The sequence below is a fragment of the Lagopus leucura genome, unplaced genomic scaffold (genome assembly GCF_019238085.1).
Source record: "Lagopus leucura isolate 7727_CA_CO unplaced genomic scaffold, USGS_WTPT01 Super-Scaffold_73, whole genome shotgun sequence".
Classification (NCBI taxonomy): domain Eukaryota; kingdom Metazoa; phylum Chordata; class Aves; order Galliformes; family Phasianidae; genus Lagopus; species Lagopus leucura.
In genome coordinates, this window is record NW_024962252.1 from 12,859,469 (window position 1) to 12,887,372 (window position 27,904).

Here is a 27,904-nt window from a genome sequence, read left to right on the forward strand (position 1 = left end):
GGAACAAAAGATCAAAGAGTAAGGCATTTCAGTTCAAACTAAATCTTTATTCATATGGAAAATACTATTTTTCTTTCTGCAAATGATGCTAATAAATAAAAATACTCCAAAAACTTTGCTTAGAGTTAAGTGACTACTTACAGCCACACAAAGCTTTTAATTCCCGTTAAAACCACGCCAACAATCATGCAGATTGGCTACGAGAAAGCAATATAAACTATATTTTATTTTGTGCAATCTTATTATACAATCTCAATGCTATCTTCTTCTAAACCATTTCACATAGATTGAAATGCAATTTCAAAGCAAATATTGAGGGACATATTCTACACTTATTCCACATATGGAGCCGTGTATAGTTTGAGCCCATAAATGTAAATGTAGTTAAGCATCTAAAGAAGGTAAAAGAAAAGAGGACCCCATTCTGAGAATTCAGACAAGTTTAAAAACACAAGAAAAGAAAAGCTCACACCAGTGAGTTCTCAAGACAAATAACATCAAATCATAACAATAAATTATATTAAATTTAATAATGTTCATCCTTAAAACGCTTTTGTTTTTTTCTGAGGAAATATCACTTAGAAAGCACACCAAACCTTCCATCAATAAATCATACCTTAAGTTTACACATCTCGATTTCCCACTCAGATAAATTTTGTTTTCTGCAGACTTCAGCTTCACGAGCATAGTCCTTATCATAACTTTAAAAACAAATCAAAATATTTTGCAGTTAAGCTGTGCATCAAACACATCATCAAGGTGAGAAACAGGCACTTGACAGTATAATGTGCAAGGCAAAATCTTTACTGGTCACAGTATAAACAGTTTCTTCAGGAGGGAAATTAAAAGCTCTCAGCCCACCTTGGAGAGTAAAATCCCAAGGGCTGCCAGCAGATCTCCTTCTAGTCTTTTAGGTCAGCACCAACAACCAAACTCAACATCAGCTCATGCCTTTGGCTTAGAGGGTATTCCATTAACTATAAAATGCAGCATACTTTACCCCAGAACCCTAATGCTTTCCTATAATTAACCTCAGCATATGCACTTGCCAAAGGCAAATAACAGAGCTTATTCACAGACTAAATAACTCAATATAAATGCTAACTCTTTCTCCTCTGTATTTTTTAATATATAATGCCAATTTATAATACATTTGCCAGTTACAAGATCCTGTTTTGTAGCACAAAACACTGATGCTCTTCTATGCAAAATTAAGAACAATATCTTTTAACATCCTATTAAACTCAACCAAAAAAAAAGACAAAAATCCATTTTGTTACGTCTCTCCAGGCTCACCTCAACAGGAAACTCCAAAGAATACCTATGCAGGAACCATAAGCCAGAAAATGTTACATGAATTGGAAGAGTGAGGAGAAAGAGAGCACTGAGAAAGGAATAATGTGGCAGTAAGAGAAAAAAGGTACAAGCTTAGAAGAAAACTGCATGCATCCCTTTTCACAAGCATAAGCTTCTTGCAAAAATATGTTTACAGGATATCTATTAAATATAAAGATATACATTTCCTTGTAAAAATGCTGATTTTCTCTCAAATACTAACCTGACCTTCCTATTGTACTGGCCACATTGCTAGACAGTCAACACCGCTTTTCAGTTCAGTTATACCAGTTTTACAAACAGGACAGAAAAGGCTTCTGTCCATGTCTGCCATGAAACTTTTGGTTTGATTTGTTTTCCATGGATGTTAAAAGTAGTATTTATATAGGTCATAGAAATGAAATGGAGACCAACTTTGGATCTGACATTGGCTGCACTGCTGATGAGAGACAATATGCTAGAAAGAGGCACTTTAAGTATTCTATGTACATTTCAAACCTCCAGATTAACACTTCGCCCTCTTTTACCAAAACTGAAAGTATCAGTAGCAAATAAGACAGAGCTTTGTAGCAAAAATGCTTCAGAAACTGCATGCATGCACAGCCTTGTGATGGCTCAGTTGTCTTGAAAATGCCAGTCCATTTCAATCACTGCTTATGGAGGGAAGGATGAGGGGCAATCAACACATTGTACAAAACAAAGTTGCTTGTAGAACAGGGACCAGCTACTGTAAAAAGGAAATAATGTATCCTTCCATAAGAAGCGACTTATCCACAGATTCAGGACTCTGCATACTGAACACTGAGATCTTTCACTCTACCCACTGCCACTTTCCAAATTCACAGTCATTTCTATTTTTGGCATGGCATGCATCTTAAAAACTGACAAGTTCAGCTTTGTCAAACAACATTCGGTACAAAAAGCTCTGGAAGACCATTCGACCTGACTACTGGTGAAGTTCCCGTGACTGAACAAATTACACTGGAGTCATATTTTCCCATTTCACACAAAGCACATTGTGACAGTTGAGCATCTTCTGTGCACAAGCTGAAGCATATGCTGAGGCTGAAGATTTGGAAAACAGTCTACTAAGTATAAGCATTCTTCCTGCAAGCTACACATCAGTATTCTTATTTTAAAAGGGACAGCATCAAAACTGAAATTTTGAGTGACCCTCAAATACCAGGAAAAAAAAGACACAGGACCTCAAGCTAGTGGAAGTTCCTACGTAAGGCAGTCAAATTTACAATCAGTGTATACATTCACTAAGGAATTACTCTTTTTTCTTTTTTTTTTTTTTGGTAAAACCAACAATCAAACAAACCACAGAGTCTGAATGTGAAATATAGGCACAAAATAGATTCTCTACTTTTTTTTTTTTAGTGTGGAAAACATAGCTATTTAACAATGTAATAAGAAAATTTACTATCAGGTGAGCAAAAATTTGTAACAATTGGAATAAAACAAAGTACTGTATAAAGGTGCAATATTGAGCAGATTTGATTTTGGTTTAAACACACAAGTAAATCATGGAACCTTTCTCTTCTTACCTACAAAGTATTTCACATCACCAGCATCATTCCAGTTCTTCCCAGTTGTCAGTAAGGTTACCTTTGCTCTGACGTCTAATACTAACCAGCTTTCCAGCTGATTTGATACTCCACCTGGAACTGTTTCCTGAGCTGGCCAGGTTCGTGTACTTTGTGGAGCCTTTGGTTTCATCTTCCCAGCCTGACCAGGCTGAATAGTCACTTAAAGCAGTTGCTGCATCACTGGCAGAATCAGCAGCAGTAATCTGTGGTGGTTCCCAGCCCTCAATCTCATCTGGTTTCCTAGACTGGACATTCTGCTTTATCACCAAACTGTCCCAAAAACCTGGCTTCTTTTCTGACTTCATTTCTTCCTTTAATTTTAGGTTTGTTCTAGAAAATAACAACGATTAGGTGATTAATTTCTTCATTTAACAAGGCACTTAACAGTTATTAACAACATTCAATTAAATAATTATGTTTTATAGGAGCGAATGCTTTTATCCAACAGAACCAAAGCACCTTGAATTTTACCCAAAGCTAGCTCTGCATCTTCACTAAGAAGTCAGTTGCTGTTCTATGACAGCACATCCATCATTGTCATCTTCAGGAAAAATACCTTCCTGTAGGTATAAGGACTGTAGGTATCTGGACTGAGTATCACAATTTATGATAATAGAACTCCCCGCTCTTAACACGTGAGCACAGGCCTTATGAGGAGCGACTGAGGGAGCTGGGATTGTTCAGTCTGGAGATGAGGAGGCTCAGTGGCGACCTCATCACTCTCCAGAACCACCTACAAGGAGGTGGTGGTGAGGTGGGGTTCGGCCTCTTCTCCCCTGAAACTAGTGATAGGACTAGAGGGAATGGCCTCAGGTTGTGCCGGGTGCATTCAGGTTGGTTATTAGGAAAAGAGGGTCAGGTGCTGGAATGGGCTGCCCAGGGGTGAGTCACCATCCCATGAGGTGTTCAAGAAACGCCTGGATGTTGTACGGAGGGCCATGGTTCAGTAGGGAAATACTGGGGGTAGGTGGATGGCTGGACTGGATGGTTTTGGAGGTCTTTTCCAACCTTGGTGATTCTATGGTTCTATGAACTTGAAGTGCCTCTGGAAATGTATGGAGCATTTTAGCTTGCATTACAACAATTTAGGACATTCATCAAAACAAATCCCAAACCCAGCACTAGGACAGCAGAAGTATTATGAAGGTATTTTGTCTACCATTAGCTTTAAACACCCACTCAGTACTTTCCTCAGTTTCATATTCCTGTTACCACCTTTGCAGTTACACATTATATCCTAAAACATTTTAAATACAGTATTAGGACTTCATAGAGACCAGTACTTTTTTTTTTCCCCTCAAAGATATGCACAGTAGTTTGAAAACAGTTGTTTCATTTTTCTGAGAAGAAATTCCAAAATTACCCTCCCAAAAATGAGAAAAAAAACCCTTTGTGTGTAATACATACAAATAATCTCTCTTTCAGAGACATTTAAAAGGCTAATTATGCTAATACATTTCTCATATTAAGAAGAATTATTTTGTATATGCAGTGAGTAGCATTTGAAGTACAAAACGTACAAAATGTCAAATGTTCATGAATAAGTTTATGTACAAGGTTATAGGTATAACCAAAAAACAGAACGCAAAAGACTGAATACTGGTGGTGAAACACACAATCTTCATGGTTCAGTGAGCTAAGAAGAATACTGAAAGCATTATCTACTACTAGCATACAAATTAGCCACAAATAAAACACCCACTGAAATACTATGAATATTTCTATTAAAAGATTTTTTTCCCATGAGCAAAAGCTTAGCTTAAGGAGTTCAGTGCTATCATATTTTAGTGGAAGCAACGGAACCAATGCCTTTAAAAGGGCTTTTCCTTCAGTGAACCTAACATTTGTAGAATTGTCAACTTGTTAAGGCCAGGCACAGACCCCAATCACTATTCTTATATTTTGTGCCTACAGCACTTGAAAAGTTGTGTGCTTACTTAAAAGTTACGTAGAAGTCGTGGCACGTGGTTACAGGAAAACACCCCCAGACATAAAATACATGCATATAGTAATAATCACAGGGCACTACAAACCTCCTTTCATATTTACTGTAACAGTCTTCATACTGCCTCCATTCTCTTCACTGGTTTATTTCATTTCTACTTTCTGCATAAATTGCATAGGATCCTTGAAGCAACCTTAGCATCTTAACACCAAGAAAACTGTACGGAAACACATAGAGCTGGGAACTCTTACTGAAGAGGCTCAAAATGACATGGAAATATATGTATTTTAAATATGTGCACATGCATACACACACATATGCATTTATATGCACATAAATACACAAGCATACTGAAATGCATCTTTTTTGATGCCAACTGGAAACAAAACATACGATGGCAGGTCTTAGCAAAACCTTTACGTGGCTGGAGCTGGTGCATGGCACATTTCCTCCTGTTCATGACCAATGTAATCAGGCAATGTATGGACGTAAACTCTACGCATTGCTGTAATAGCAAAACAGTCAGCCCTGGGAAGAGGTCTCTCCGTTCAGACAAGGGCCGTAGCCACAACACAGTACAGAACTGCCCTGTGAGCATTTCAGCTTCAAAAGGGAAGATCTGCAGAACCTGACACAGCTACATCACTTGGCATTCACAGGTGCAGACAAGACTTCATAAAAGGAAGTAAAGCATGTTAAAGAAGCTAAGCTCAACTGTAAATAAATCGGTAAGAGAAAAGAGGCCACAGATGACTCTTACTCAGAAACCTTTACACAGCTGAATTCCCTCTTCTTCCTGACATGCCTAAATAGGTTATCAACAGTACCATCCTTTCCTAGCACAGCATGCTTTACGAGTGTTTAACTTACAATGAATAGTTCTGAAATGCACATAAACCTTTCTCTGTGATTTAACTTCCAGGAGCTGAACACTACTGCTTTTCAGCCTCTTCCTTCAATGTTTTGCAGAGCTATTTTCTGTTCCAGTTTGTGTATTTTTACAGCAGATAGAACAATCAGATTAACTCACCCTTTGGATTTTGGAGACTTGCATCCGGCCAGCAATTGCTGTTCATCATCTTTATTGAACATAGATGTCACTTCCTTCCAACCCCGGAAACTTGCACCTTGAACCTATGCAGAGAAGTAAACATACTCATAAATGTGCATTACAGAATTTAAGCAGAGTGCGTGCCAGCTCTGACTGCTTAGGTGGCTGATGGGCAGCCACAGTCCCACTTATCTCATGCCATGCAGCTGGGAGCACGGAGGCTCGCTCTCTCCTTTTGAGAAAGACTACATTGGGTGACTGCAGACAGAGCTGTTTCCTGCTGAGTAAAGAGCACAAAACCTTGCTGGTCTGCAGGAGCTGAGAAATGATGTCGAGGAGTGCAGCTGGGCTCCTGGGTGCTCTCCTGCAGCCAAGAGCTGCTGGCTGCATGTTCATCTATCATACATAAGAAGGGTGACATAGGGAATCTAGGCAGCGAGACATGGGAAATCTAGGCAGCTGAGCAAACACTTTAAGGGGTTTCAGTAGACAGAACTGAAATGACCAGTCATTGCTAGAAGGGACCACAACAGGCAGGACGTGGAATCATGAAACTCCTTAGATTTTACCTGCTTTGCACAATTGTTCCTGTTTTTAAACTCACCCAGAGTACATCTTACGGCCTTGCAAACAGAAGGGGGTGGTACGTGCGTTGGTTCAGCAGCAAGATGTGGACACAGGCACCACTGGGTGCATTACAGTCTGCTCTCTACATTTAGGCCATAAGTTTAACCATCCCAGCAAAAAGATTTCCAACAGTATTGAGGGTTTCTCTCCCTCTCCCTCAAAGAAAAAGTTACTGCTTGTTTTTCTTTTGGTAATATGTTTAGTGACTATAAAATGCAAACACACATGCCTAACAGAACATAGAAGTTGCTTGTCATTTCTTGCAGTCTAGCAAGGATGGCACAGTCTATTATTGATAACCTGATTACATTGAAAATACAATGCATTATGAAATACATAAACAATCAAAAGAAAATTGTAGTGTCAACATAAGTGAAGGCTAATTCATCACCTATTATTACACTTTGTTCTTTCTGCAGAACTCACTGGTACAAATTAGTATAAATTTGACATTTTAAGCAATTACAGATGATAGCTGGTATGCCCCCATAGGTGTTAAAAGATGCATGATGATATCCCCTATGAATTGAGTGCAAATCAGGTAGGAAAACACAAATACTGCCAACATCCCTGTTTGCAGAAACCCACAACTTCCACAGTTTAGGAGAGTCGGTGCTCTTCCCGCTATATGTCAGCCACGGAGTATTTCCATCTCTTGCTCTCTTGTCTGTGTTTCTTACCCACCTCCATACTCACTCCTGAACAATCCCAGATACTAAGGGCCAGCAGACAGAGCAGGCCACTTGAGAACTACCAGGAAGATCTTACCTAGACTTTCTGTCCACTCCATTTCATTTTGCTGGGATCCAAACAGGGATCCAGATTTAAGCACAGCTCTGGGGACCTCTGAAGAGAGAAGGCTGAGCAAGAAGGGGACAGATTCTTTAGCAAGGTCTGTGGTGAAAGAACAAGGGGAAATGTTTTCAAGCTTAAAGATGATAGATTTAGGTAAGATATAAGGAAAAAGTCTTTTACAGTGAAGGCAGTGAGGCACTGGAACAGGTTGCCCAGAGATGTGGTGGATGCCCCATCCCTGGAAACTTGCAAGATGAGGCTGGATCGGGCCCTGGGCAACCTGATCTTGTTGTGGTGTCCCTGCTCACTGCAGGGCAGTTGGACTAGATGGCCTTCAGAGGTCCCTTTCAACTCTAAGGATTCCATAGCTCTCCTTGCTCTCACCTGTGGGATATGAACATACCAGGCACATACCAAGAAGACTGTGTTCACCATAATCCAGTGCTCTGTTACTGCTCTGCCCACTTCTTCCCAAACCAACACCTGATCTTACCAAAAGCCACAGGCTTCCTCATAGCTCCATAAGAAAAGCAATTGCTTCTATATATGTATTTTTTCCACCATTAGAACAAAGTGTGTACAGATTATAAGAAAACTCTCATACACAAACAAATGCTATTTTAATTATGTTACAAATACATAGACAGCTAACTTCAGCTTTCCATCCCTGTGGCAGACTAGCCTTACGTATGCTGCAAACAACTGGTACTGGCAATAGCATCAGACAAAACCAGGCAAGCCACTGATGGTGCCTTCAGATACCTTACCTCTCCATGCCTAGTCCTTGCACCAAAGCTAGGAGCCTCAAGCAATATTTAATGCTTGGAAATGCCATGGTAGAATGTAAACAGAGATCTAATATTCAGTCCTAGCCTTTAAAGGCCCAGCCCTGTCAGCTTTTTCTGTTGTTCTGTTAAACGCATTAACGAGTTTAACACGAGGATTTTGTTACTGTGTTTTAGATTCCTGTCACTGCAATGCAGGTCATCTACAATAAATATCCTAAAAATGGGACTCTCCAAGATGTTAGATCTTGAAGTAGCCTTTATCTTCTGCTACCTTACTCAGGCTCTCCCATTTCAAGCCTCTATGGTCAGGAACCTTTGCTAACAACTCTTACTGCCTTAATCCTTTAGGCTTGATAAATGACTCCATAGCTCTCAGTGGTCTAACTTAGACATATGCCTGTCTATCTTCAAAAATAATGGTTCATCAAACATAATAACCTGCAGATGAAACAATGAAAATAAAAGAACCATCTCATTACAGTTTTCAGACAGAAATCTAATACAGAGAGGCAACTGGCCTAACTTAAATTGTATGTGCCTTTAAAGAACAGCGCTGACAAAAGGCCATTTGGAGAGAAGCAGCTATGCACGCCTATGTTTAATGTAGAAAGGGGATACCTTTACACACATACCTCTTCTTTTAATCTAGAAAGTTATGCATATCTCACTGATACAACTCCAACCTTTGCTGCATTATTTTGGACACTCAAGTAATCCTACGTCTAAAAGAAAATTAAAAAAGAAAAAAGACCAAACCCTTTTTGTAATAAAATCCTGTCAATATCTAGACACATATTTTCCACATTTTTACCTTTGGATATTTTAACATCTAATTTCATGAAGCCTGATGCAGATCTGCCGATGACTTCAAGAACAGTTATTAGAAGAAACCCATTCAATATCAGCAGAGGCCGTACGCAGGTCTCTAGATAAAAATGTACAGAAGGCTGGCTGCTGGTTCTACCTGTGTGTAAATCAGTAACTACATATGCTACATTGTACTATTCCTTCAGCATAGAATCGTATCACAGAATCATAGAGTGGCCTGGGTTGAAAAGGACGAAAGTGCTCATCCACTTCCAACCCCCTGCTATGTGCAGGGTCGCCAATCACCAGACCAGGCTGCCCAGAGCCACATCCAGCCAGGCCTTGAATGCCTCCAGGGATGGGGCATCCACAACCTCCTTGGGCAACCTGTTCCAGTGCATCACCACCCTCTATGTGAAAAACCTCCTAATATCTAAGCTAAACCTCCCCTGTCTCAGTTTAAAACCATTCCCCCTTATCCTATCACTATCCACCCTCATAAACAGCCGTTCCCCCTCCTGTTTATACACTCCCTTCAAGTTCTGGAAGGCCACAATGAGGTCTCCCTGGAGCCTTCTCTTCTCCAAGCTACACAAGCCCAGTTCCCTCAATGTTTCCTCATAGGAGAGGTGCTCCAGCCCTCTGATCATCTTAGTGGCCCTCCTCTGGACCTGTTCCAAGAGTTCCACATCCTTCTTGTACTGGGGGCCCCAGGCCTGGACGCAGTGCTGCAGATGGGGCCTCACAAGAGCCGAGTAGAGGGGGACAATCACCTCCCTTTCCCTCCTGGCCACCCCTTTGTTAATGCAGCCCAGAACACAGTTGGCCTCCTGGGCTGTGAGCACACACTGCTGGCTCATGTTCAGCTTCTTGTCCACCAGGACCCCCAAGTCCTTCTTCGCAGGGCTGCTCTCCAGGAGCTCTTCCCCTAGTTTGTATGAATACCTGGGATTGCATCCTGCACTTGGCCTTATTGAACCTCGTTAGGTTTTCATGTGCCCATTTCTACAGCCTGCCCAGGTCCCTCTGCATGGCTTCCCTCCAATGTATTGTCTGGCTCAGCTTGGTGTTGTTTGCAAACTTGCTGAGGATGCACTCGATGCCATCGTCTGTGTCATTGATGAAGATGCTGTAGAGCACCGGTCCCAAGACCAACCCCTGAGGGACACCGCTTGTGACCGGCCTCCACTCTGACACAGAACCATTGATCACAACCCTTTGGCTGCATCCAGCCAGCCAGTCCGTAATCCATCAAACAGTCCATCCTTCAAATCCACACCTCTCCAATTCAGAGAGACCATGCCAATGGCCTTGCAGAATTTCAGGCAGATGACATCCACCACCCTTCCCCCTCCACCAAAGCTGTCACTCCATTCTTTAAGGCCACCAGAATGAAGTATGCCTATACAGTTAACTTTTAAGATATACTTCCATCACTTAATTTCTAGCCGCTGAACTACTGAGACTGTGATCTTTCTTTTTGATCATGAGTGTCATGTATCTGCCATGTACTTAAAAGATTCCCTAACACAGCAAGATGTGTTTGCTTAACCTACAGGTAAGTATGACTCCCAGTGCAGCTGGAGTCATTACAACTGTATCTGCTAGTAGGTACAATTCAGTGAAGAGATCTTGAAGTCACCACTCTCCAAAACCTTGAGTCTGACACGCAGCAGTTTCAACTACTTTGCAAAGTTATGCAATATATGAAAATAAACTACTGATACGGTCTTTGAGCCACTAAGCCACTTGTGGAAGTTCTGTATTTCATTTTTATGACATAACAGTCTACACAAAGCTCAAAAGTACTACTCCTGAAGTTTTCAAATAAGTCCACGTTTATAAGTGACTAGTTCATATTCACAAACTTTTAAAGTACTTTTTCCATGCATCAGTGGAAAAAGAAATAATTCAGCATCCAAAGTTCAAAGAACCACAGAGTCCATGCGTCTGGAAGAGACCTTTGGAGGCATCTATCCACTCACACTGCTCGAAGCAGGGACGCTCAGAGCAGCTTACCCAGGACTGCATCCAGTTGGAACCAGAACATCTCCACAGGGGGAGACTCTGCAGCCTTTCTGGACAGCCTGTTCAGGACTTCACCACATTCATGGTGAAAACATATTTTGTTCTCATTAAATGGAATTTCTTCCTTCTCACTTTGAGCCCATTGCCTCCTGCCCATTCACTGGTCACCACTGATAAGAGTCAGGTTCCATCTTCTCAATATTCTCCGTGCTTCTGAAGTACCTGCAGAAGCCTTTCATTGTTGCTCTTTATTTTCGTCACCAGATTTAACTCTAAGTGGGTTCTGGCTTTCCTAACTTCATGCCTGCATGCTTAGAGAGTGTCTTAATGTTCCCCTTCCATCTCTTGACCTTGCATTCACCTTCCATATGTTTCTACTGTATGTTTTTGTTTTTGTTTTTTTTCCAGAAACATCTTGCTCATTCACACAGGTCTCCCGTCACCTCTGCCTGCTTCCCTGGTTGGCAGGACAGACTATTCTTAAGCTCATAGGAGAAGATTTCAGAAAATCAAAGCTGATACCACTGGAAAAGAACTGAGTATACAGTCAAAACTCCAGGTTTAAAACAAAACAAAAACTTGAAAACGAAAGATAAGTGAAGTACCCAGAGGGGACCGCTAAGAAAAACAGATTACAACTAACGGCTAGTCTTGTAACTTCAAGCCTTTAGTAAACCAAGTCGGATGCCACAGTCTACTGTTTTTCGAAAATGCCCATGAGAAGCAAAGTAGAAACATCTCAAGATGTCATTTCAGCGCTGTGTGAAATAGGATCACAGGCTGCTCTCATGCTAGCTTGACTGTGAGAGCATGGGGTACTCCCATCATAACAGCCATTACATACTTTCCCCCTAACATCCATTTTAGGTCTTGAAAATCTGCATCACAATGCTCTGTGCAATCACCTAAAAGGATCAGTAGAAGTGAAATGTAGATTAATCTATCAACAGGCAGACTACTGAAAAACCATCATCTTCTTCCTCTGCCTTCCGTAGTGTTAATTCCAGTTTATGAAGAACTCCCTCTACGCTGAAAAAGCAGCCATTTAATTAGTGTATCTTCTGACATGGGAGTACAAGCAGCCACTTCCAGAACATCATGTAAAGGATACAGTCTGTCCATCCCTAGTCCAACTGCCTGCAATTTTTTCCCCCCTCACTGCTGTTGCCTCCGCTCTGCCTTTGCCAAACCTTTAGTATTGGTGCCCATCTGTCAGACAGATTCCTGGGGAGAACTTTCACATGATGGCAGATCAGACACTGCTGCTGTAAAGGGCAGATCCAGTTCATTACCTACTGACATTTATACCGCCTTCCTTATCCCATGGTTTTGTACCCCTGTGATACTGTGGAAGATCAGATGAAATTACTAAGTAAACAGAACACTAAGTCATTTGTTTTTTTGCGTTGTTTTGGTTAACGATAAGAATCAGCTCAATAAAGGATGTCAGAGTCAGATAGTCACTAAACAACATAGAGGTTAGGGGCAACAGAACATTTTTTTGTAGCAGAAATTACTATATGAATTCTAGCAGTAAAAATTGCAGCCATCTTCCCTCCACAGAGCCTTGTAGGTGGCTTCTCTGAACTCACCCCCCTAATCTCAACCCTTTAGGAAGGTTTTTCTGTTTCGCTGCCCATATTGATCCAAGTGAATTAGCTACATATAAACTACATACGTTGATTTTGTTCCGTTATTAGACAAAAAAAAAAAAAAGGGAACAAACATCTATCAGTAGTTAACTTGGTATGTAAAGTACACCAGAAAGGTTCAGGTCCCCTTATTTGGAAGTCTCCTATAAACTTGAGAAGTATCACTGCAAATAAACTACTTTAAATATACCAGTTTTCACTACACCAACAAATTCAGATGATTGACATGACCCTCTGTTTCCCATACTAAGTAGACAGGCAATGAGTAATAAATGAGCCATCAGAGTCTACTGGGAAACAGTAAAGCATCGCTAAGATGACTTTTCAGTTGATTTTATTGTCACAGGTACGCAGTTCATAATTAGAGCTCCACATTATGTTAAGAAGGTTCATGAAAAATTAGGCTATAAAGTGACGAATGAGGAATACTAACAGTTATATACTAAAGAAGTAGAACACTCCTAAAAGTAAACAGTATGTTGCAGAAACATATATATGCACATATAGATGAACACATACTAAAGAAGATGACTACACTTAACTGAAAATAGTTAATTGTACATGAATGCTGCATTATGGTGGGGAGGAGATAAGCATAGTCTCAATCAAGTTGAAGAACAGTAAGGACTTGGGACATACATTAGAGGTATATGATAAATAGTTAACATTTCAAAGTGAATGATTCAAGTACGTTTGAACATCACTCTGACTAAAACTACTGCTTCATGAATGGGTAGTAGCACTTGCAATATATTCTCATTAGAGTTTTCTACTTCTTGACTGCTAACCAGCAGGGCTCCGGGGAACAGAAGTCACTCTCTGTGGGCTACAAGAAACCACATAACAAGAGTCTTAGCAACCAAAAAGAGCAATTTTGTGCTCCGTATACCTGCAGTGAGAATCAGCATGTTCAGTGCTGTTGTGTAGTTAAGCAGCTAATCCCTAAAAAGCCTCAACTCAGCATGTATGAAATGAGATTTCTAGAAATGTATGTTTTGGCCAAGTTTGAGCAGACCGTCACAAGTATTTTCACACAGGATTCACAACTGGTGAATCAAAATCCTCCAGCAACATAAAAGCACTCCACAAAAAGTGTGCACAATTTTCTTTTTTAAATGGAAACAAAAACAAATTTTTCCCTCCAACATGACTGAGGAGAAACAACTGTTTGTCCTGCAGCTTTCCTCCCTCCTCTGCCACCCTGTCAAAATAAAAAGCCAGGGAGGAATTTTCCATATAAGTACTTTACAGGTCAATAAAGTTACAACTAAGTGTTTTATAATAAAAAACGTCAATCGGCTTTAACTAAAGAAGTGCTGTTCCCACATTATAGGAAGCCTATTCATAACACGCGAGAATCCAAACAACAAAGAATTCAAAATGAAAAAACCAAGCCCCCTCCAAATTTGTTTCCCAGCTATCAAAGCATTTTTGGGAAGGATCTCAACTTTCTTGGTGTGCAGACCAACAATTACTTTTGGAGAGAAACTCCAGAATTTGGCCCTACCGGACTTCCCAACACCTCTAGTACCACTGCTAAGATAATGTACCTTGTTTCTCCAAACTATTTGTCTCTTCAAAAGGTGGCCTGGTAACAATTGCAGGTGATGCCTCCGCTGTGCTTCTAATGCTCAAGTTCAATGCTGAGCTCTGTTCACTGCGATGAGCTTAGCTGAAGCCAAAGAGTGATGTGCAATGGGTTTCAGCTTCTGCCTCTCCCAGTGTACCACTAGGGATTTCACAGCTCCTCCAATGGAGATGCCACATGGCTTTCTGACCAGCTGTACCTGCCTTCTAGGTGAAACAGGAAAAGGGAACTGGAAAACTCTAGCATTGAAGCCAGCTTGTTCTCACTGCAGGGTGGGCAACTTCTTGCATGAGCACAATGTAAGCTCATTTTGCAGCCTATAGCTTCAGCCACTAGGACGAGCTCCTGCTTGTGCACCTTCAGATCCAGGTCAAAGGCTTTTCTGTCAGACTGGGAATGAGGATTGGCCTAAAACTTCAGCTTTAAGGGCTGTCCTTATGTCCTTCCCTAAAGGGCAGGCATACCAAATCAGGATCCCTTTTCTTGAACAACTCCATTGTTCTTCATTATACTGTTTCTACATGGAGACTCATTCATGAAACACATCCACTGAAAAGGCCACACATATAAAAAGCCTTCTATATTAAGGATTTTGGAACTCATGGGATACCACTTTACTGACAGCTCCTAAGACAGAAGAACCAAATAAAACTCAGAAGTGCTTTCAGAAACAACAATAAAGAAAAATAAGATGAGAAGGATAAGGAGCGGTTTTAGTGAATAACTTTTTTAAGACAAGGGGATTTTATTTTACAACAGAAAAATACCACAGCTCAGTGGTTTGCCCTGGGGCCTTTTTTTCCCCTGAAACCAAAACACACAGTTAGTAAGTCTTCCTGAATGACTAAGAAATGCACAAAAAAAGCTTCAACATAAAACAAAGTGATGTCAAGATTCTTTTCCTAAACATTTATCATCTGACATAAAAAACACAGCAGTTTAGGTATCCAGAAGGAGGAATACATTTTTTTTTCTAAAAAGCAGAAAGATATAGCATAACTGCACTGCTATTTTCAGTGAAAATCATGCTGCATCTGAAGTAGAACAAAAAAGAAGTAAGAGAGGCAGATGTTCAGTTTATACATGTTAATGTGAAGTATCCTATTACGCTAATGACACTGTTTTTAAATGCTTTTCTCTATACCTGTGGAATTTCAAAACAAGCTCTAGCATATCACAGCGACTTCCAGTTCTTTCATTTTCCAGCACTGTAGTTGAAGAACATTAAAAATATTCTTGGACACATATCAAGGTAAAAAAAATATATTACTCAATGCCAACTTTCTGTAAAGAGATACAAGATAAAGTCCTTGTGGTCACAGAGCCAGCTGAGTTACACATTTAATGCAATAGATATAAAAATCTCTCCCAGTGATCATATTTTCAGCACAGGTAATATTCAGTTCTTCTTTACTTTAGATTGCGCTTCAGTTAATTCCTGTGGATTCTTATTTTCTTTTCAATGTATATATGCTTTAATACATACTACATGAAAGAATAAAAATACAGGAACTTTTCTTCCAAAAAATAATTAGAACACTGCTTTATTTCCTTGCAACTACTAGGCTGCTAATATTACTTCAATGAGAAATCCATGACACTATGAGGAAGGACCACAAATAATGATAAAACCAACAATAAAGTACATAAATATCCTCCTTAATTCAGACTGCACACAATAAAAAGCAAAGCTCCTAACACACACAGAGTGAAGTGTATATACATGATATACAACGTGCTACACTTCCAAAGAACAGATATTTACCTTTGTTGCAAGTTGAGACACTGAAGATGGAACTTCATCATGAAGAAACTGGTCTTTATTCTCCAAAAAGAAAAGAATAAAGATAAAAAAAGGCTCGTGGTCAGTTCAGTTTGACAATCAGCAGCAATATTTTAGAATACTCATAAATGCTTTTATTCTATTCAAAACATCATGACAGAAAACTGACAAAACATGGTCGTACCACAGAACTAAGCAAACATCACAGCTAATGCTGCACCAGGAGCAAAAACACAAAATCAAATCCCTACAAAACCAAAAGTCCCACACCAACCGAAAAGAGAGCCCCAAAACCCTTATGTCAGAAGGATTTCCACACAACTGAAATTTAAAATTAAACTTGAATCTTAAATTAATAGTTATGGCTGCAGTTTTTTTGTAGATGTTGCTCTATGCAGTGTCCATAGCCTGGAGTAGGCAATGTCCAAAGATTCTCTCCACTTTCACATCAAAAAGCACTATATTTCCTCTTCATTACAGACTTTTGCCTGCATTCCTTTCTCTTCTATCTTCAAGATCTCTGATGAAAACCAGAGTACTGACAATGCCAGCAAAGGTAATTTAATAGGGCAGCATTTCTGTCCATCTTTGAATCAAGTTGGTATCTCTGTGCACTCAAGCCAGCTATCAACAAGCTCCCCAAGACAGGACAAGTAAACTATTCCTGGTACTCATCTTACAAGTCAAAGAACAATATGAGAAGTGAATCAAAGTATATAAAGAATGGTGGGATTTTCTCATCTTTGTCTATGTTTTAACAAGGTATATGTATACATTTTTTGCTCTACACGTAATTCCAAATACCATTAGTCTGTAATAGGAACAAAAATCTAAACACATAATTTAAGAGCAGTTCTAAAAAACAAAACAAAAATAAAAAACCCTCATAGAAATTACAGGATAACAATTTACAGAAAGCCCCTCTGAAGTGACAATTTCACAGAATTCCCAGTAGCTACTTTGGACCCTTTTTTTCTTATGACAGACAACTATCACTTCAAAATCAAATTTGTCCACTCCTATCTTTTTCAACTAAAAAGAAATATTAACAAGTTTATGTGCTCAGGATTTTTTTTTTATTATTTTTTTGCTTTTTTGTTTATTTTTTAAGGTAACTCCATATGAATAAAACCACACATCTCTACACAAAATGCCCAAAGACCTGTCCCTTTGCTAACAGCATTAGGAAGAGGTGAGAAAGCTTACAAACAAGTATTAGGTGTATTGAGTCATGGGGGACCCCAGAAGTATCAGCCTCCTCTTGGAGAGGTCACCTTCTCATCCCACACATCCTTTTTTGATTATATTTATTGTAATTTCCTAGTAATGTTTCCTAGTACAGGCAATCCTTCATACTGTACAAGAGCTGACGAACATTTCTAGAACCAGCATGAAGACCATCCCACTGTACTTCAACAACAACTGTATGTTGGAAACAGTGATTTGCAGACTGCTGGGGCAGAATACAAAGTCAGAAACTTCTATCATCACCAAAAATGAGACTATTGCACGCTGTGACCTCAATAAGTTACTGAACTTCTGCATTTTAGTCAATTTTCCTAATAAAGAATATCACTGTAGATGGGACACTAAAAATTACAAAGTTAACGTTTGTACAATACTCCAGAATGAAAATTACTTACTTTTTTCATCCCCAGTTTAAAGAGAGAACTGTGGAATCACTGGCAGTATTTTAAACAGGAATGCCACACAAAATTCCAGAGTTAGAGCTAGAGAACTCTCATCCGATTTGTCCAAATTTTTCACCCCAAAGAAAAAGTCAAGTACTAGAAAAGCCTCCAGGAAAAATACGGTAAGAGGAAAAGTGATTTCAGCCATCCAGAGCTGTCAGAGCCGCCAGGTACAAAAGCACAATGCTATCTCCAGAACAAACAAGGCACCATTGGTACCTCCCAGAGAAACAACACCTCTCACTTTCATTCTTTCAGCTTTCCAAATATATTAAGAGGGATTATAAAAATATGACAATGCATAAAGAAAAGATGAAAGGGCAAAGGCATACAGCCTCCACCAAGCCAGAGCATACAGAAACAAAAATGTAAAATGACTTTCACAGTGCAAGGTTTTAGGGAAAAGCTGAGGGATGCGGTGAGCATCTCACTGGGCTGGGGAGCCAGATAACAGGCATAGGAAAACAGGAACACCATCTCTGACAAAAGATGTCATTCACAATGAACAGTTAAAAAAATAAAACTGAACCTTTTCTACTAACTGTGACAAGCAATGCTGTGTTGTTGTTAATGCATCCACATGTTACTACTCACAGACATAGAATGTGATCCTCATAACCAACAGGCAGTAGCTCTCAGGAGGGCACTCACACAGTGGGGGATTGACAGTTCAAAGGCAACACAGAGTAAAAAGATACAAAGTACGAAGACAAAAGGATATTAATCCCTCAGAAAAGCAACTGGGGAGAATCCATTGCTCAAAACACATTTTGCAGGAGTGGAAGACCCATCAAGAGGCCAAAAGCCCCTGTGCAGGATAGGGCTCTCTGAAGATCTCTAGTGACAGGACAAGGGAGAACAGTTTTAAACTACCAAAGGGGACATTTAGTTTAGATGTTAGGTAGAAATTATTACTCAGAGGGCAGTGAGGCACTGGCACAGCTGCCCAGAGAAGCTGTGGATGCCCCATCCCTGCAGGTACTCAAGGCCAGGTTGGATGGGACCCTGGGCAGCCTGAGCTGGTGGGTGGCAACCCAGCCCATGGCAGGAGGATTGGAACTACATGGTCTTTAAGGCCCCTTCCAATCCAAGCCATTCTATGATTCTAAGAGATCTAAGAGATGAAGAGTTGGTCAACTGTGATGCATATCTGACATCCATCCGTACGTCCTAGGTGCTTTCAGTAATTTGTGACTGACACCAAGGAGGTTTCAACTAACCAACACCAGTAGGTTTGAATTTATCAGTCTCAGGCAGACATGATTTCTACACATTTATTGGAAAACTTGTGGCTAGGGAAAGTAGAGGAAAGCAAGGCAGGAAAAAAGCATGCTCCACAGCAGCCACAGCATTCACTGACTCACATGGCCGGGGAGGAACCTGCGCACTGGGTGACAAGAAAAGTGACAGGGCCTGGAGCACTATGAGGAAGGTCTGAGAAGAGACAGGAAGGCACATACAGCCCATCTTCATCTGTTATCTGGGGAATCATTTTTTTCCCCCTTCTATAATACAGTCTCCTTTCATTACTGATCAGGGACCAAGGAACCTACAATTTCAATTTTTTTCTTTTATTCTCCTCTAAGGGGACAAACACAGCTATTTGTAAAAAGTGAAGATACACTTGCTTTATCATGCTGCATAAGAAACACCAACATTTACACATTATCCCAGTTTACTTTAGTCTAAGAGGCTTACAGTTACTTTAACTTAAAAGAAAAACATGGAGTACATTATAGCATTTAGTAATGAAACAGGCACCTAAATACTAAGGCAAGTGGGAAATGCTGATCAACATGAATAGCCTTTCAGTTCTGGCACGAGAATGTTGGTATGCACAGTGTGTTTTCGTAAGGAAACAAGTGCCCTTTTGTTGGACATGCTGCAAACCATAGGGTACTCAAGGGATTAATTCAACTAGCACATAAACCTTTTTGTACAGAGATCAAAACTGTAATCTACTTCCCTCAGCTTCCTTTGTGGTAAAGTAATTAATTAGTCCCTTTAGATCATTCAGTCCACGATGAGAAACACTGGACACCAAAGAGTTAAGGCAAATGCTATCATCAAGTTGCCCTCCGTGTCTTTTTCCTGCTCCAGTACATTAAATGGCATATTATCGATTTTCTCTACTCAGTTATGGAGCCTTCCTATCACACATACACTGGTTGTCAAAGTAGAACACACCTAAGAAAAACTGGCTATTTTAGAAATAAGTCTTTTTGGTACAAATTACTGCCCTTTCACTGACCTGGAAGAGTTACATCTCTTCTGCCTACTGCCATGCTTCATCAAGGACTAAGTGGAATTTAACATCTAGGTCATCATGCCTGTAAGTGCAAATTAGATTATGAACCACAGATGAATAACTTAAGTGGAACAAAAAAACAACCACCACCACCTGAGGAGATATTTGCCGTGCAGAAACTGAAAACAACTCCCAGTCCTCCACAAAGCCCCAAAGTAACCCAGAGATAGGAGCTGGAGGAGAAAAAATAAAAATTGCTCAGAAGATTATAGACCTCAAAGTTAACCTCCAAAGCTGGAAAGATTCCCAAAACACTGATTACAAACCAAACAGGAGAACAACTCTAGATACACAGCCTGACCGGAGACAGCCAGCTCACGCTCAGACGAGATCCCGCTGTCAGATCACTATCTTCAATATAGCTAACAAAAGAACCTGCTTCCTTCGGTTTGAGCAGGATTTTGCTATAACATCAAATGAAAGAAATAAAGTCTACAACAGATTAATAAAGCAAAAGTCACTCCGCTTATCTGGTTTTAGATCTGAAACAAAACTAGCACAAAATACACTCCTCACTGGAATAAGGAGAAAGCAGCAGGTAACTTTGGTCTTAGCCTCACATTCTTGATCACACGCACATACACTTGGAAAAATCAATGTGTGGATATACATATGCTTTTCAAATCATCAGCTTGAAGCAACTGTGATCAAACGTAGATGGTAGATGGACATGGCTGGAAAAAAAAAACAGACCTGTACCTAATGCTGATGCAAAATGGAACATGTCCTTCAAGGACACAAGGCCTGCAGTCTGAACAGCCAAGCTTTCATGCAAAGCCAGGTGTTCAACAGATGGAACGCCATGTTGAACTGCGAATTTCCCTTCTCCTTGATAACAGAGAAGATTAAGTCCAAGACCATTTTAGTCTCATCCATACTTCATCTACTGCTAGGTCTCAGTCGCTCAGTGCTGTTTCCATGTCCATGTTTGTTCAAAACAAGCGAACAAACCAAGCTAACCATGTGAACAGCTGGTGTACACTGAAAACTTATTATTATCGCCAATAAAACATATTAAACTAGGTACTCCCAAAGTCTTTTCACGCTCAAGAGTTGTTTGGCATTTTAAACTGGTTTCTCAAAAACTACACAAAGAACATTCTAGTACTCTAAATCACTCTCCAGCATTACAAAAGCATCTCCATTATAACCCAGTTCAGATGCCACAGTGACTGAACAGTGACAGTGACTGCTACCCTGGCAGCCTCCTCTGCCGCTCTGCAGCAAAATGGAAAATAATTTGTTCACAAAGAAAAGGGAAGCTTAAAAATGAATTATGTTAAAGAATGTGCTTTCCTCTTTGAACCTTATACTTTCATCTTACAATTCACCAGACCATGTGCAGAAGAGCTTGCTGTACCCTGCTGCCTTTGAGAAATCCAGGTGACTATTTCAGATACAGCCGACAGCCCATCCAATGTATTCAAAATTGCTTTCATATTCTAGGTCCCCATCTTCTGCAATTAACTATTATCCTCCAGATTGACTGGATGATGAAAAACAGTTTTCCTATTTTTTCGCCGTTTAAAATATTATTAAGGCTGAATAGATCAAAACAAAGATGTTTTTTCCATCAGCATTCACAGCTGTCAAAAACTTGTTTAGCATTTTGACAAACTGTTTCATTCAACCATTTCTTCTTCAGTTATTGCTTTGCGTTCTTTTACACTTCAAAATAGAATATCTGAATTATTTCCATATTTTTACTGTCAATCGATACAAACGGCAGGAGTTACTGGAAAAGATTAATTTCCAAATGTAAGTATTTACACAAAAATACTTTCGTAGTTCTGCGTTTTATTGGCATCACAAAAAGAAATCTCAGAGCAGCAGATTCCGATGCTCTGCGTTCTCTCATCACTAACGGAGGTTATCTTATTAATTGCTCACATTATTGTACCTGCCTGTAATAAGAAGTCATTCTAAGACATCTTACTCAGATTTTGCTTTACATAATATTTTAGGAAGAATGTTACTTAACACCTTAAAAATAATTTTAAAAACTGAGCTCATTAAGAATATGCTTTTGCCCAATTTTTAATATTTAAAGGATGCTCCAAGAACTGGAAACAACTATATTAAGAGGGAAATACTATCAATGTCAACACTGAAAATATGGTCGGATAATCAATTTGACTTGAATTGCTTCAATAGTGTAAATATTCCTATGAAGTTTTTGATTCTGATGATATTTCTGATTGAAAATTTCTCTGATGTAATGACTTACCCACACCAGAAAATGATGATAGTTCAAAAGACAGTATCTGACTTTCGATTTTTTTTATGGAGTCACGCATGGCATTTGAAGTTAAATTACACATCCCCCAGAAAAAACCTCTTGCATGAGTAATGGTAACATTCTTGTAGAATAGCTTCTGCAAAACAGGTTGAACACTTTATTTTTGGTTACGGTGTTCAACAGCAAACACACCACTTCCTTTTGAGATGCTGCTTTCATCTCCACGTGCAGTGCTACATTCACACTCTAGCCTGGCCCTTTGCAATGAGCTAGAAGAATCATAGCATTGCTCAGGTTGGGAAAGACCTTAAAGATCATCAAGTCCAACCTCAACCTAATCACACCACCATAACTCTAACAACCCTCCACTAAATCATTCCCTGATGATGTCAGGACTGAAAACTGCTCTACCTGGCAAGGGATCCATCTAAATGCTAATAACTCTACATATCTTATGGATGCTTTTATACAATCAGACAAAAAGTTTCTACAAAAGTGAGGGAAGAAATCATTTTATATATTTATTTCAATAGTAAAGAATTAAGCACACGAAAAACATTAATTCTTTCTCAAGAAGTACTATGTAGTAGTTTGTTCATATACTAACTGCATGCAATCTCCACTCTGCTAGGAAAGCATGCTTCTATTAACTTTACAAAAGCATATCACAGAATGGTAGAATGGTCAGAACCATTCAGTTCCAACCCCTGTACCGTGGGCAGGGCTGCCACCCACCAGACCAGGCTGTCCAGGGCTCCTCCTAACCCAGCCCTGAACACCTCCAGGGATGCAGCACCCACAGCTTATCTGAGCAGCCTGTGCCAGTGCCTCACCACACTCTGAGTAAGAAGTTCCACTTAAAATTTAACCTAAATCTCCCCTCTTTTAGTTTAAAACCATTCCTATCTTATCACTATATGCCTGTGTAAATAGTCAGTCTACCTCTACAAAGATATAGCAAACAGATTAGGGATGATGGATCTCCAGAAATGATTTTGAGAAGGATGGGATTTTTGGATCAGCCAAAGGGAATAATTCCATATGGTGCTTGCAGGGATGCAGACACACAGGGCTGAGGATAAACAGAGGCTGTCTGAGCTAGTGAAGCAGAATTGACTCCAAAGAAAATACAAGTGTTAGAAGTGACAAATGGGCAAGAGGAAGGGGATGTACTGAGAAAAATCTTGAAAGCAAGGCTAGAAATCTGAATGTAAATGTCCTGAAACAAAGGGAAGTCAGCTGAAGAAACTGAACCAGAAAGATAAGGACAACTTAAGCTTATGTCATAAACAACAACAGTAGTATCAGCAAAAAGACACCTCAAGACACCATCAGCTCTCTTCAGGGCTCCATGAAGGCTGAGAAAGAAAAAGGATCCACTGCTGCAGGATGCATGTGACGAAAAAAAAAACAGGAAAGGCAAGTCAAGGAAAGCTTCAGGAGAGCTTTTGTTGTCAGTCCTCCCAGTCTGATGTTCAGGAACGACAACAGAACACAGGTGATGGATGTTAGCCAGGAAAATGCCACAAAATGTCAGAAGAATTACTTTGATGAAAAAATAGGCTACAACAGAAGAGTATGTATAAAGAAATTGTAAAAGTACCACATGCAAAGCCTGAGACACATTTAAGTGGTTAGAAAGTGAAGGAAAGACATTAGCTTGATTAACATTTACTACTTCTTTTTAATTAAAAAAGAATCTTATTCAGTGTATTAGTAGAGCATACAAAATGCTGTGCAGCTCCCACCCATTCCTTCAGGGTCTGTCTGAGTTCGGCTCAGCTGAAGATGAAAGCTAGTCCCAAAATTGTACCAGAGATTTAAACATCTTAATTAAAATAGATAACTAAAAATCTGTATACCCAACTTTAAACACTTTCAGTGTGCAAGTCTAAACAAAACTCAGCATTAAACATGTTTTTGCACATATTCCCTGCGAAAATAACCAAAAATACTATCAGAAGGGAACAGGTCAAGAAAGACGAGGGATCCGGAGCATTCAACATGAAAGACAAAGTTGCAAAATGTAATACAATTTAGCTGGATACTCATCAGCTGCCCTAATATATAGGCAGATTCCAAAGCTGAGCACCATTTTACGTAAGAGTAGCATGAAATATTGACACATCATTGACATCTCTGAGGCCTGATTAGATTACAGCAGACTTTAATCAAGGAGAATACAGCATGACTGCCAAAACACTGCCTTGCAGAAGTCAAAACCAAACATTTTTCCCATTCCAAAAATATAACTCCAGTTTGAAACATAATGAGTATATTACAAACTGAATGCAGGTTTGGCAAGCATAACTGTATGTTTCAAGCATATTTTGAGAGAGAAACACAAGACATTAATTTCATTTTACACACTTGCACTATTCACACGTATTAAGTTGCCTTCATGCATTAACTGTAACTCTAGTCAATAAAGAACCTTCATTGCATAAATGTAAAATATTTATGCTTTGAAGAGTAAACAAAAATTAACCTTCATGATTCAGCCTAAAACTGTCTGATCTAAAAAAAAAATAATAATATACAACAATTGTGCACACGTACACAAATCGTTTCAGAATTTACTTGTCTTTCTTATCTCAGGAAACAGCTTACTATTTTAAATAAGTGTTAACAATTCAATATACTTCAACGTATGCAGAAACTTTTGCTAAAAAGTAGCTAGAGACTAGCAGTTCCTCCCACTGCCATTCTCATGCTCTGCAATTTGTTTTTCTTCTGCCTGGGGAAAAAAAAAAAAATAAAAAAAAAATCAAAAAAAAAAAAAATCAAACCATAAAAACAGAACCATCACAATTCTGGGTTTAAGCGAGTGAGACCATGAACCTCTGCAAATCCAAATGTCTGCTTGTGTAAGCCCAGATCATCCTTCCATATCTAAATAGGATGATTAAAATTTCTGTAGAGCCACAAAGGTTTTTTTCTTTTTTAATTCCAGTAGCGTAATTCTTCGTTGCTGTCTGCTCCTGAATGTCCTAATTACTAGGTTCTACAGCGAGAACTCCTTCAATCTTTCCCAGCTTTGAAGAAACTACATACAGCGGCATAAATCAAACACTACGATGACAGTGAATCTTCCATTTTAGCAACTGGTGTATCAGGAAAGAACCTAGAGGAAATGAAGTCTAACAGCAAACTTCTGCCCAAAATCCAATGATGGGCTTTTTTAATCTACTAAAGATCATCCCAATCAATTATTTAGAGCTTAGCCCTCGAGACAGAAAATGAGGGAGCTCTGGATTCTTTTCTTCTCGATAAGAACATTCCTCATCCACAGTTCAGACATTCTGCCCATGACAACTCCAACACAGCAGAGGCAAACTGAGCTTCTCCTGCACAGCTACCATACCAGAACCACATCTTCTCTATTCCATGGCCCTCCTGCAGCTCAGGACACAGCCACATAGCACAGCTCACTGCTGAACCCCCTGTACATTGCTGCCCTCCACTCCCTCATGACCCTACTATTAGGAGCAAATGTAGGTTCTGATGAAATGTGAGAAATCACAAAGGCTAAAAGTGAGGCCCTTGAGCTCTATCAGATCTAACAAGTGCATTACATTACCTCCCACTTTCTTCTTGAGGCCCGCCTGAATCACGTCTCAGAAACACTTGTACCTATGGCTGATCTAGGTGCTACCTTTGATGGATCGTAAGAAACATTAATCAGATGATCATAGTTCTCCATGTATCTATCATTCCTTAAAGCTTAAACAAAATCTTAAATTATTCCTTTAAAAACAGTTTTTCCCAAATTTAAAAATCAAGACTTGAAGCAGAACAAACAACATGAACTGTCTCCAAAGCAGTTTCAGGGCTAACCTATACTAGAGCCCTGCTAACTTTCCAAAACCATTTGTCTTCAAGAATATTTCATTTAGGGTTTTGAATAATTTATTCTTCCCCTGCCATCTCCTACACCAAAAAGTACATTTTATCCTAGTGCCACAGGTAACAGATATTCTGAGAACAAGAATGGAAGTTTATTAAAATTGATGAAAATGGCAAACTATATGCACCTGAAATTGTTGTCAATACCATTTTAACTTGAGATCCCCTCCTAAGGAAATGTAAGCTTATGGTAGTGAAGACAAAGAATGGGACAAAAACAAACACGCACACACACAAAACAACAAACAAACAAACAAAAAACAACACACCAGATCTCTGTTGCTAAAGTTGAGGAAAAAGTAATATGAGAATTGTAAGGATGAAAGACCAAAGAACCACCTTCTGATCTGGGGAACGCTAGGGTCAGGAGCATCAGAGGGGTCTGGGAGTTCTTGTGTGTAGAGAAGAAGAGCAGGGAACGGTCCCTGCAAAGCATATGGTGAGTCTGGATGTTTGTGGCGAGTTTCAGGAGGTAAGCAAGCCTAGGAGGGCTATAGAGAGCAAATCAGCAGCATAGTGAAAGCAGTACAAGTTTCCAAGCATCTGAGGACAGGAACCATGGAAGTAAACGCTACATGTGGCATGAGAAGCTGCAGGAGACATACCCCATATCCAACCCCATAATCCTCTTCATCCCTTGAAAGACTCTTCAAAATAAGTATCTGTTCCTCCTCTTACAAGAAGGTGCCATTTATCCACAGGCATTTTCACATCTGGAGACAGGGCTCTTGTGGTCACAGGGCACAAGAATAGCCAAGATGAGGCTGCACTGAAGATAAGTGCAGTGATTTTAGCTCCTGGGAGAGGGAGCGAATATCTGCTGTGACTAGGGGAGGCTGCTCATCAGCAGTAGCCACGTGTTGACACCCATCACAGCTACCAACCAGAAACTCAACCAGAGATAGGCTGTCCAGATACATGCCAGCTCTTCCAGTAAGACAGGTCCAAGACACCGGGCAGGCAATGGGGTGGGTGTTTGTAGCCAACCTCGAATACAAATCCCACCAGCCCACAGCCCTAGGCAGCCACCTGCTTGGGCTGTGCCTAATCCCAGCTTGGTGGCAACGGAAGATCAGATCTGCAAGAAAGCTGAACAGGCTGCTGAACTGGGCTGATGCCGAATCGCTATCGAGTTCTTGAAAGCAGTCAGCGAACATTCTTGTAGTTGTTTTGCCCAGTGCTCGACCGATGCCCTTCCTTTCCAATTGTGTTTGTTTGACGACAGCTCATTGGGAAGGTCGCTGCTGGAGCGCAACTTACCATTTAACAGTCAGAGCCTTCAATAAGACTGCAGCTATCTACAGCTAACCAACCGCTACGACCAAAAACTCCAGCAGAAGCCACCCTGTCAGAACTTAGCACCGCACACAAACACGCGGCCATCCGCAGGCTGCTCGCCCAAGGATGGTCGCGTAATTCATCGCGCCGGGCGCAGCGCTGCCCAGGGCCGGGGCAGAGGCACGGGAAGGAAGGGAGAGCCGGGCAGGAAGAAGAGAGACGGCGAACGAGGACCCCAACCCGCTGACAGCCGCACGCACGGCACCGACACCGGCACCTTCGCCCATCGCGGCGCGCATCCCGGCGTGGAAAACTGATTACTCATGTCGCCGGCAGGAGTGGAGGGGGCCGAGCCCCGCGGCCCCCGGCCCCGCTCTTACCTGGGGGGCCGCGAAGGCGGCGGCGGGCGGCGGCGGGCCGCGGGGCCGCGTCTCCTCCTCCTCGGGGGAGTCGTCCAGGAGAACTTTGCTGCTCTTGTTGAGCTTCCACAT

General features: G+C 40.4%; 1 protein-coding gene across 1 annotated transcript; it reads right to left on the minus strand.

Annotated features, from left to right (window-relative positions):
• Positions 1-26: 26 nt before the first annotated feature.
• Positions 27-27,904, minus strand: LOC122194266 (testis development related protein). Its single transcript, XM_042895211.1, has 4 exons — positions 27,794-27,904; positions 15,974-16,033; positions 5,903-6,006; positions 27-3,257 (listed from the first exon to the last, which is right to left on the minus strand). The coding sequence occupies exons 1-4, from the start codon at positions 27,902-27,904 to the stop codon at positions 2,912-2,914; spliced, it is 621 nt and encodes a 206-aa protein (XP_042751145.1). The 3' UTR covers positions 27-2,911.